This window comes from Passer domesticus, chromosome 6, assembly GCF_036417665.1.
Source record: "Passer domesticus isolate bPasDom1 chromosome 6, bPasDom1.hap1, whole genome shotgun sequence".
NCBI lineage: Eukaryota > Metazoa > Chordata > Aves > Passeriformes > Passeridae > Passer > Passer domesticus.
Window position 1 is genome coordinate 16,747,319 of NC_087479.1, and position 12,373 is coordinate 16,759,691.

The 12,373-nt window shown below is 35.1% G+C and overlaps 1 protein-coding gene across 7 annotated transcripts in view; it reads left to right on the plus strand.

Annotated features, from left to right (window-relative positions):
- The window catches only part of RPS6KA5 (ribosomal protein S6 kinase A5), a 67,492-nt gene extending 56,352 nt beyond the window's left edge, over nt 1–11,140 (plus strand). For all 7 annotated transcript variants that reach the window (XM_064423572.1, XM_064423577.1, XM_064423579.1 and 4 more), the window contains 5 exons: nt 566–736; nt 4,141–4,332; nt 4,926–5,085; nt 6,082–6,245; nt 7,201–11,140. In XM_064423572.1, the coding sequence (XP_064279642.1) occupies nt 566–736; nt 4,141–4,332; nt 4,926–5,085; nt 6,082–6,245; nt 7,201–7,440 (927 nt within the window). In that variant the 3' untranslated portion in view covers nt 7,441–11,140. The remainder of the gene's footprint in view (nt 1–565; nt 737–4,140; nt 4,333–4,925; nt 5,086–6,081; nt 6,246–7,200) is intronic.
- Nucleotides 11,141–12,373: the final 1,233 nt, after the last annotated feature.

The window sequence follows — 12,373 nt, forward strand, 5'->3', positions numbered from 1 at the left end:
AATTGCTGTTTTAATTTTAAAAAATGCTCTTTAATTTTTGGGAAGGTATATATTGTAATTGTAGTGGTGGAGTAGTTTTGGCTGCTACTCTGTAGGGAATAAAATCACAAGTTCTAGATAATTTTTGATTTCAGAGGTTAAGTTTCAGGGTACTTTTAAAGGATTTTGTAACATTTAAGTGTTAAGTCCTTATGCATATTAATAGATACATATCCTTATGTCAGAGCAGGCTTAAGCACCAAAAGTTTAGCTTTTTCCAGCTTTACTTGTTAACCTAAGTAAAGTCTTTTCATCTCCCTACAAATTTATACATTTAGCTGGTGGCATTGCATTTTGATTAATAAATATGGGGGCACATGACGAAGACGTTATTCTTCAGTCTCAACAAGACTGATGGGAAAAATGCCATCTGAGATTTGGTGCTTTTTTTTGGTCTTCCAAATTACTACAAGCAGCAATGCTATTTCTTCAAACATTGAGAACTTGTCAGAATGGCACCTAACTCCTAAGTGAATGTTGGTTTGTAATGTTAAATTTCTAACATGCTATATTTTTATTGTTTCAGCTTCACACGTTCCTAGTAATGGAATTGCTGAAGGGAGGAGAATTGCTGGAACGTATTCAGAAAAAGAAACATTTCAGTGAGACTGAAGCCAGTCACATTATGCGCAGACTTGTTTCAGCAGTGAGCCATATGCATGATGTAGGAGTAGTCCACAGAGATCTGAAACCTGAGGTATAGTGACTTGTATATGTATGTTTAGACAATAAGTTATTGAATGTCTGGAATGTGATGTATCTCTGTTTATCCAGCCTTTGTTAGAGAGTTTTCTATTTCTGTATTTTTAATTAGATGTTACCACTTTTACTTAGCAAATTCTGTAGATGTTTTTCTGTTCATAGGTAAAAGTAACTGTAAACAATCTCTACTCTTAACTTGTTCAAAAACATTCTTTGCCTATTTGGGGAAATTTTTCACTAGCATGTTTTTATTGTGTGAAACAGTTCATAAGCAGAGCTAGGTTGCTTGAGTATTTTGCCTCTACATTTCCATCTTTCATTTGATCATAATTTCCTTAGTAGGGCTTATTTTCCAGTTAAGTACAAAATGAGCACTAAGAAAAATGTGTGATTTGAGTTCAGTAAGTTCAATAGTTTCCCAGAAGAAACAATTTATTAATACCTATTTTTCAGTAACTGCTTTCCTGATATTTTTGTTGTGCAGCAACATTGTGCCTTCTAGACCATTCAGTTTACTGTTATAAGATTGACCACTGGCTTTGTTCTGCTTCCTGGAGCCAGTTTTTTCTTGGGTGCTTTTGCCAGCAATGGGTTGGGATGTATGTTTTCTCGATCCTGAAAATAGTGTAGATTAATGTTGATTCATCCAGTAAGGATGTTTATTGTAGGGTGGTGACAGCCATCATACCCCAGGAAATAGCTGTTCCTTTTGCAGCTGGAGTTAAAAAATAATCTACCATTCTTACTGATGTTTTATCTTATTGTAACATACTTTTTGTGATATGAAAGACTTGGTATTTTATAGTAATTCCAATTCAACTTCTTCAGGTATTCCAATTCAATTTCTTCAGGTAAAGAAGTCTTCTAGGTGTTGCTAGTTGTTTTTGAAAAACCAATCCAAAATATGTAAGTTTGGAAGAATCTCTGTCTGGGGCTCCTGTTGTAAGTAAACAGTTAAAGAGGGACTATTTTGAAATTCTAGTGTGTGAGTTGAAAAAGTCATCAGGGAAACTTTTTCCAAGAGTCACATCATCAGGGTAAGAAAACCATTTTTGAAACAAGTAATTATTAAAAGGATGAAACCAACCCCCCTCTCTTTCTTCTATTCTTATTTTCTTAGTCTTACTGCCATTTTGAATGTAAAGGCACAGTAAAGCAGAGCTTCAGCTGTAAGATAAATTAGGCAGTCTTCAATTCTACATTATGTTCAAGAACAGAAGTCTGGGAAGTCAAGTAATGAAGGGTTAGCAAACAGCTTGCAGAATCCATTGCCTCCACAAAGTTGGACTTAACCTGCTTGTCTCCTTCCTGCTTGTTTTGAAAGTTACTATTTTAGGTTCTGACATGAACTTAGTATGGGATATGCAGGGTTCCCAATATAGATATGGTTAGTGCATTTCTCTGTAAAAAGATATATAGGAAATTCTGTTGCTTTTCTAAGAATTCCAGTCAGATTTTTTTTATGCTCAACTTTGCAATAGAATGTGCAACTGATATTTTTTTCTTAAAGTCTGGCTGGTTAAATGTAACTAAGAGTGAGACTTTGAATTTCATGGACTGGAAGACTTCTGTTTATCAGTAGTAATTAGATCACCTATGTTGTTCTATAAAACAGAGGAAAAGTACTGGATAGAAAATAGGAAATTTGTAGGAATCAAGAGTTTGTGTAGCATTTGTGATCATACATGGAGCTTCTCAGTCGAGAATTTGAGGACTGTTTCTGTGATCATTAATCTGTGAACTGGGTTCTAAAGGTATTACAACAAAACATAACAAGTGTGCAAGAATGTTGTTTATATATCCTAAAATATGTGGAATATAGCTGGAAATATTTGGGGGATGGGAGAGTTCTGAAACATGCTTTATTTGCCTCATTAACAGAAATACCTGAACCTCATGTAGGGTCTTTGGACTGTACCTTTCTTTCCATGCATAACCAATTTAATTTTTATCATAAGAAAGGTCTTTTTAAACTAATGTTATTCATTCTTTATGTACTTGTGGAGTATATAACATCACCGTAGAGAAGACTATTATATTAATGACTTATCCTTGTATGAATATTTTTGCTGAAATTAGGCTTCCTGTAGATCCATTTACACAACACTTAAAAACCGACTTCTCTGAATGCACATTAAACTATATCAGCAGTACAGAAAGCAAAAATACTAAAATACTGTTTTGTAGCAGCTATTTTCTTTTGTCCATAATGAATGGTCTCAGGTTTTCCTTATTGATCTGCTGACAGTCTAGCAATCATTTTTTATCCATGTTAATGAGTTTGAAATTAATTACTTTGTGTGAGTAATTCACCTTTTGTATTAGAAGGTTAGATAGGGCTATAGGATTTCTAATATTGAGATTTTTTTCTAGCACTCATAAATTGAGCAGTAAAGGCAGTATTGAAATGATGCTCTTCTCTCAGAAGCTGAAGGGAAGAGTAGAATTAGCTTACAATTCATCTTGGCCTCAGACAGTTTTTCTGTGACACAGAAGCTTTCTGTGACAAGCTTCCCTCTTGTGTCTTTCTTGGAAATATCAATACTCAGGGAAGAAAAAAAAAAAACAGATTGCCTTATATTTTCCAAAGTGATAACAACTTGTCTGTCTTCAAGTCCAAAGTGCCACATTCCAGTGTGTAAAGCTGGAATTCTCAGGGACTGCTGTACCGATGTCTCTGCCTTGGTGTAAGGAGTAGGTTTGTGGTGGGACCGTTCTGCGACCTTCAGTGCTTGAATGCTGCTGGTCCCACGTTTCTTTCAGAACACATATTATTGCTGGCTTTGCCACCCATGCCAGACAGCTCTGAGTGAAACCTCTGAGGTATTGGTGCATTTCTTAACACCACTTCATACCAAGGTGCACCTTCTTATCACCATCCTTGGCTTTCAAATGACTCTTGTGCATTGTTGTCCTCGTGGCAATACTGTGGTACCACTCAACAACCAAAGACCCTGCAGTCACAAGACAGAAGGAGCAGTGGGAATCCCCCACACAAGAAAGCTGTTGTTCACAACATGCCAGAGGGAAGTGGAAGCTTAAGAAATTTGCTTTTGTTTGAGGAAAAAGGCAATTCTGCCATCTCCAAACATGTTGATGTCTTAGGTTTTCTTCTTGTCAAAGTTCCCAGAATTCTTTTCTCTACTGTTCTGTGTCATGTATTCATTTTCATTAGTAATCTCCAAACTCCCCTGACTTGCAGATGTGCAGGGGCAGGTGAACATGTCACATTTCTTACAACCCAGAGTATTGTTATTTCTGTTTTTCTCTTCTCTCAGTGTCTTGCAGTTCACCTTTCCTCTAGATAATGGAAAATTTTCTGTAGTGATAGATGTAGCAAAGTAATTATAACCAATTTTGTACCCACTGCTAATATTGATTTTTGTCTTTGTTTTTCAGAATTTACTATTTACAGATGAAACTGATAATTCAGAAATAAAAATAATTGATTTTGGCTTTGCTCGTTTAAAACCACCTGATAATCAACCTCTTAAGACTCCGTGTTTTACTCTTCATTATGCTGCCCCAGAGCTCTTGAATCACAATGGTTATGATGAGTCTTGTGATCTGTGGAGTTTGGGGGTCATTTTGGTGAGTGATTGAGGTTTTTAACTATAATTTTATTGCATGTATTTACTTTTTGTTAAAATGCAAGGGACTTGAGATGATTTCAGATGTAAATTGGATACATGCTGAATTCAAGGGAGGTGAACTGCTGCACAAATAATATGTTCCAAAGACAGATGCCAGGAGCAGAATTTTTTTTAGCAAGTAGGAAATAAAATCTAACATTTTTGGGAATGCAAAAATTACTTGATACAGTCAAATTCTCAAAAAGATATATGCTTGTTAGGGGATTTACAGACATCCATATAATCTTTTGACAGTTTCGATTCAGAGAGGGAATCAACCTGTATTTTGTTCTACAGAAAATTAGTTTCATTAGATAAAAATTAGGTAGAAATAAATTTTGTTCATAGCTTCCTGGTATAGATGAATGTTTTTTCTAACAAGGACTCCAGAGAAAGTCTTCTGTATTTTAAATATTCTGTAGTCTTAAAGTTATGTTAGGCCAAGTTTTATTGCATAGTATTGGTGATGCAAACAACAGCCCTTCATATTTAACAGCAGAGTTGTCTGTAAATACACTGTGTTTCCTGAGGCTGCCTTTGTTCTCGTGACAGTACACAATGCTATCAGGACAGGTACCATTTCAGTCTCAAGACAGAAGTTTAACATGTACCAGTGCATTGGAAATTATGAAGAAAATAAAAAAGGGAGAATTTTCCTTTGAAGGAGAGGCTTGGAAAAATGTTTCTGAAGAGGCTAAAGAGCTAATTCGAGGTATGTATTTACAATAGTATTTAATAAACAATATGTTTTTATTTTAAAATAGAATTTGGAGAACCATGCAATATGTGGATGCTCCAAAGTGTCTAACCTGACAGAGCAATATGCACAGCTTGAGCTATGTGCTGACCTCTAATACAAGCAATGAGTAGCTGTGGACACATCAGAGTGCATTAAAATTGGTTGTACACCTATCAGAATTTTCTAATGTGGTAAGATGCTGATAAGGTTAGTGGAGTTAAAAGGAACTGAAAAGCTTCAGAAAAAGTAACTTACTCATATAACATATTTGAAAGCAGAGTTTTTCTATTATGTTATTTTTGCTTTTCTAAAAAAACCAAAACAGCTTATGAGATAAATGTCTTAAAAGCTGAGCTTTTGTAGAGAATGGATTTATTACTATTTCTTTTCCGTTGGCTATTTTTTAATTCCTGTACAAAGACTACTGACTGTATTTCTGAGCTACTTCATTGACATTTGCTGTGCTTTGGTTCCCTTAATGCTTTTGAGCATCTAATTACGTTTTCATCATGAGCTAGACACCTACCTTTATGCTACTTAGATGGAATTCTGAATTTCTGCAGAAGCAGATTTGTAAGGAATTTTTCTGCCAAAAATGTAGGAATTTCCAGATTCAGACTTGAGTTCCAGATTCAGACTTGAGTGAATTGTGCAGGGAATCTGAGGCTTACTCTTTTGAACTTTAGTATCTACACAGGTTATAAGTGAAGAAATAATTTCATAGTTCTGAGTTTGTGTGAAGAGAGATGTTAAATATAATTTTTTTGCTTTTAAGATTCTTCTGGAGAGGATGCTAGTATAACATTGCGTGAGCCTTATCTAAGATAAATATTGGCATACCTAGGATAAATATTGACATTAGTTACTTATCAAAGCAATGCATGAGATTTTATTAAGAAATATTTGCATTTTCTATTGACCAAAGATAAATAGTTGACAGTTTTAAAGAATGTAATGTGTTTCTATTAGGACTTCTCACAGTGGATCCAAACAAAAGGATTAAAATGTCCAGCCTGAGATACAACGAGTGGCTTCAGGATGGCAGCCAGCTCTCATCTAACCCTCTAATGACACCTGATAACTTAGGCTCTTCAGGAGCTGCAGTGCACACTTATGTCAAAGCCACTTTCCATGTAAGTTCTGAGAATTTTTTTGTCATGTGCTATGTTTTGTAATGTGCCATCTAGGTTTGTGTATGTTTTCTCTTAAAAGCTACACATATCTCTCCTTATAATTTGATATATGCTTATAGCTGGATTTTTATTCTCAATAACATTTCCTCATAACATCTCTGGAGTGCATGAAAATATGAATGATGAAGCAAGCATAAATTTCTTGGAGATATTTATTTTCATGAGGATTTGGGTATTGAGTGCTATTCGGGAAACAGCAATTAAAAGTATTCTATTTCTTAGAGAAATCTATTAAAAGATCTTCAAACTTTTCTTTTAAAAAACCAAAACTTTATTTTTAACTTAAGTAACTGTTTGACTTTTTGTCCTTATGGTTACTAAATTGAAGTACAATTTCTGGAATATATGTAGTTCATTTTTTTATATCATGGGTGCTTTTTTAGTGGACTTGCTTGTCTACTATTGTATATTCATTAAAATTATTTGAACTTCAACTGTATCTTACAAACATAGTGTTGATTCTCATGATACCCTCTACAGAGAATCAATCAAAATTGAGCAGGTTTATGCTGAAATGCTTGCGGGTGCTTTTTAGGAAGGAGAGAAGAACAAAGTAATTGTTTCTTGGAGAGATTCCGACAATGCAACATAATTTGGGCTGAAAGAAATGCTGTAATTTAGCAGTGTCCTCTCTGAAAATGTAGTGTTAAATAGGTTAAGGCTAAGTAAAAAATACTTTTAAAGAAAGAAGAAGGAGAGGAAGATGCCAATCAATAATGTTATGTATTGGTTGTTATGTACTTGTAAAGGCTGGTAGAGTCGTTGTTACAGCTACAATAGGAATTAGTCCAGAAATTACATTTTATCTTGTGAAGTACCATAGACTATTCACAATAAGTGATAAAATATGTTAAATATCTTGAAAAACGTAGAATTCTCTTTTATTTTGAAACAGGCTTTTAACAAGTACAAAAGGGAAGGATTTTGTCTCCAGAATGTGGACAAGGCACCTCTTGCAAAAAGAAGGAAAATGAAAAAAACAAGTACAAGCACAGAGACACGTAGCAGCTCCAGTGAAAGTTCCCATTCTTCTTCCTCTCATTCTCATGGTAAAACTACACCCACAAAGACGTTGCAGCCCACAAACCCTACAGACAGCAATAACCCAGAAACCATCTTCCAGTTCTCCGACTGAGCAGCAGAATATCCTGTCTCGAGGAGTTCAGTGGTTATGGACTTGGCAGTACCTGTATTGTCTTCTCCTGCCCTTCCTCCCTGTGGCTTACAGGCTGCTACAGGAAGACTTCTGTTGCTTTAGAAATGTATTTTAGTCATACCTTCTTAGCTCTGTATTTCCATACATTTCCTTCTAGCTGTTTGGTATCACTGGATATAGTATAATACTGTTATACAACCAACATTGTGTTCTCTGAGGGCTAAATGACTGGTGTGCAGCCGAGCTCCAGGTAAGAAGCTGTGCTGCTCATGGTACCACTTGGAAGAAGACTGTTCCTCAGTGTCACAATCTTCCTTCCCCACTGCTCAAAGAAAGGAAAGCTCTGTAACACATGTAGAACTTCAGGATCTTCTGCTCTTACCTAGCTCTGTGAAGAATGTTGTAGAATTTGATTCTTCATGCATGTAAACAATCATTGGTACAATGCACCAAAGCAGTATAGTACTCTAAAGCCTTTTCAATTTATGGTTATATTCTGTCCCATTTATTTGAATTTTAAGATCAAAATTAAGCACTATGGAACTCTTACTTTGTTTAAAAAATAACTCCACATATCTTGTTCTAAACAACTGAGAATAGAAGTCTTAGATTTTTAAAAAAAATTTATTTATTTTTTTTTAAACACTTCTAGGGTAAAAGATATCTGATAAGCTGAGATGTCTAATACTGTGATACAGTAATTTTTATTTTTTGAAGTTATTGACTTCTAAAAGATTTTACAGATTCTAAAATGTAATGCTGTAAGAGAAAATTAAATTTCATATTTGATGCTTTGGAAAATAGCCACATGTTAAAAATACCTATTTCAAGGTTTAATTATAATTTTTTTTTAATAGAAACACAATAATTTTAAAATACTAAGATTCTTTTTTTTAATGAGATGAGAAAACTCCAGTTTCAACATTTGTTATTATAGGGTCCATAAAAATGCATACCAAGTTATTTGAATTTTGCATTGTGCAAATATGGCAGTCTAATAGTGACTGTAAAATATTAGAATATTTGTTTTATTTTTTGCACTTTATAACATCCAAAGGAGATGTTTTAGAGTAAAGTGCACTCAGATCTCTCTTCCTACAAGGTGCTGAGCACTGTTTTACTGGGCTGAAAGACCTGAAATCCACCCATATTTGGTGGTTGTGGTCATAGTGAAGGAGAATTCTGTACTTTGCAGGAGTGAATCCCTGTATATTACCCACTGTTTTCATTCCTTACTGTAAAATGCAAAGTTCTTTCTATCTTGCTTTTACATTGTATATAACAAATACTAGACCTGGGCACCTTGTGTAGTGTAGATGTTAACAACTTATGCACTGGGAATACTAAAGGGAAATTATATTGAACACTGTGCTTCACGACTTGTTCACTGTGGTGTTCTACAGTGAAGTATTTCCTACTGTGATAGTATAGTATGTACATAACTGTTTGGAATCATAAATGTGACTTAGAGAAACATCAGCATAAACTTTTAAATCAGTATATTTTATAAATTTATGGAGAGCTCTTTTATAGCTTGTATTCTCAATGACTAGGGGTAATTTAAGTGCTAAAAATGACTCCAGTTTTGCAAATGCTTACGTGTGTAAGTTTCCACTGAAGTCAGAGAGGCTCCTTGTCATATGCCTAAATTTGTGTGATGGAAGACTAATTGACAAGAGGATTTTGTTAACAGCTGTCTCTATCCTAAAGTAACCTTAATCCAAACCCTATGCAAAAAAAAAAAGGTTATAGAAATTGTTTATATCAGTGGTTTTATTTATAGAATTATATCATATATCAGTATTGACAAATACAATAAATCCATGTTTACAGGGATTGTGTGTATCAAAACAAGGCTTTGAAGCCCAACATGTTTGTTTTGTGTTTCTTTAATATTAATAATGGCATTCTGAGGTTTTGGAATTGCTCATGTGAAATAGTTTACTACTTTCTTGATGTGAATGTCAACAGTAATTGCAGCATTAATTTCAGGTTGATGTGAATATTGAGATTTGCACTGTTTATGTAGAAGTAGTATATTTAAAGATCAGTCTATGTGCTAATAACAACCAATTTTAAGTGGCCTATGTTAAAGTATTGAAAAATAATTGTCAGTGTAATATATTCAGGTTTGCTTTCTGAATGCTCTCTTTGGAAGTAATCTCAATAGTGAACATGGCTCATTTGTAAAAGAATACTTTTCCTCTCCTGAATAAACTTGCTGTAAATACAACAAACAATCCACCATTAATACTTGTTTTGCAGACAGTATAAGTGAATTGGGAGATTGGAGAACAGGTTGCTTATGAAGTTTGCACTTTGAGGAGTTCGTGGAACTTGTCTCAGGATCAGGACAACAAAAAGCAATTTCAGTCTGATTTCATGTAAGTGTAAGAAACTGTTGGGTACCAGGTGGATTTGGAATATTGTGACCCAGCTGAAAGAACTTAAATGTTAGGAACACGGGATGTTAGGAAATATTGTTTCCCTGTTGGAAAATGTAAACTGTTTCTTGACAAACCGATGAAACAACAAAATTGGTTGCACACCATACTAAATGCTAGAGATAATGGCTGTATTGTCAATCTTTTTTTCTACACAGGTTTTGAGAGACTGTTAGAATACAGCAATTGTATCAAAGACAAATTTTATAGCTGAATATTTCTGTGTCCTCTTTGTGCTCTCATGGTGGTTGTTTAATAAAAATTTAATCCCAAGGTATTTCTTTTGGGCAGGGCTAAGTGCATTTAGGTGTCAGCTTGTATTTGCTTTGAACCAGTTACCCAGGGTAGCTGAAAAGTTTATGACTGCTTGCTGCCTCCAGGTAACAGAGCTCTCGAGGAAGTGGATATGACACTAAGCTGTCTGAATTTTTAGATTAGCATCTTTACATAAGCAACTGCTGCTGATGTACATACAATTGATACATTGAAACTTGAGTTGCAAACTAGGCAGCTCAAGAATAATTTTACTTCTTGTGCTGATGTCCCTGCAGGAGAGTTTTACTCTTGGCAGAACAGTGTTTTAATCTGTTGACCAGCCTGGAATTCAAGGTCATATAAAGACCGTGGGCTGTGTTTTTCATACTCAGACCACTGTTTCAAATTTGAAGTGTACAAGTTAATCTTCGTTAGTACTATAAATACTTTTTATTGTCTTGGTGAAGGGATGTTACACTGTGAATTGTGTGTGTACTTGGATTAAGTTTTCTTCACAGTGCTGCTATGCCTCAGTCAGCTTTAATGTCTAGTAACGATATCTGTCTGCTGTCAGAAATACAGAGCTGTCAGCAATGTTGTAGGCAGATTTGTGTGAAAAGTCAAATTTCTTATGAGTACAGATTTCAATCAGTGTGGGTTTTAATCTAATCTTCAAAGTACTCAGTATCTGGTAAAGCCATTTCTTTGTAATACTTTTAGAAACACAAATACTAGTATTAGCAGGTAATTCTGCTAAAGGATTTAGAGAAGTACAAAGAAAAGAACATCCAGTTCCTCTGGCATAGTGAAATTTCTATATTTAAGGGAAAGAATCAGTGCATTTGGCATATGTATTGTTTACTGCTATGAAAACAACCCTACTGAGTACTTCACTAAACAGTTGAGGTTGAGGGGGACCATGTATTGTGTCACAGAATGGGTTGAGGCTTCAAATTGGTTCTGTTGATGGGTGTATTTTCTCAGCCCTTTTCCATGGCTGCTTTTCTGAACAAAATAACAGTTCCTACACAGATGTATCCCTTCTCAGTCATCTGAGAACAGCATAATTCTCAGCAGAAAATATGTTCATTGGTTATAAAGAAATGTTGCACAAGCATCCTATAATCTGTGCATGTGTTGTCTGCATGCATGTAGGTACATGCTGTATTGCATGCCTAGATCTCCATTTAAAGTAATATGCCTTGATGAAGAGAACTTGTATTTTAAAAATGGGTTCTGGGGTCACACAGATTCGGAGGACTAGATAAGGCAGCCACAGAAGAGGAAGAAGGTTAAAGGAAGTCAGAGATGAGAAGGTCTGGGCAGGTATTTTCAGGGGTAATTTTTCCCCTGCCTATCTCCATGTGCAAGTATTATTCCCTGAGAATGAATTGCAAGCTTTCTTGCCAGTTGTCCAACAGAAACATATTTCCTACCTCTGCAGGTCCCTGAGTATGCATGTGTGTAGCTTTATAACATTTAGTTCATCATATTGAAATTATTTAAGTCTCAGGTATCATTCCAGGTGTTTTTACTAAATTAATGGTTTTTATTCCCCCATGAGTGACAATCTTTTTCAAAATCCAGTTTTTACATGGCAAAACATAATATTGCCTTCCTTCAGTTGAGATAGTTGACTGAATATTCTGGATTGAGAGAACAGAATGGAACATGGGTATTTCAGCTGTGAAGAGATAAAAGTGCTTTGATCTTTGTTTGCCAGGGAGAAACACTTCTCAGTTTGGTCCTTTGGCCCACAAGGCCCTGGATTCTCTAAAAGTAGAAGAAATGCAGAGCTGCTCATTAACTCTCGCCTGCCATCACACATTTTAAATATGAGGTTTTAAATTCTGATGTATTAGATTCTGAATGTTCAGAACACCTGTGTAGAAAACTCAGACTGATTCCTGTAGTCTGCAGTAGAAAATAAAGTGATACTTTCAGTTACATAGACCAGCTGAAACAATCTCTTGTTTGTTGTGCCCTGAAAGTGCATAATGGAGAAATACAAGAGACCTGCAGTCATGCAAATTTCAAGAAAAAATGCATTTTGACAACCTTTGTGTTCTGTGTGATAGAAATGGAAGATGGTAACTGGCTGGGAAACAATTACAAGTGTTTAGGTAGAGATGTTATGGGCTGGTCTGACTAATACTTTATTCAATGGTAGAAAGGAATCCATATTATTCACATGTAAAATTGCTTTTAAAAAT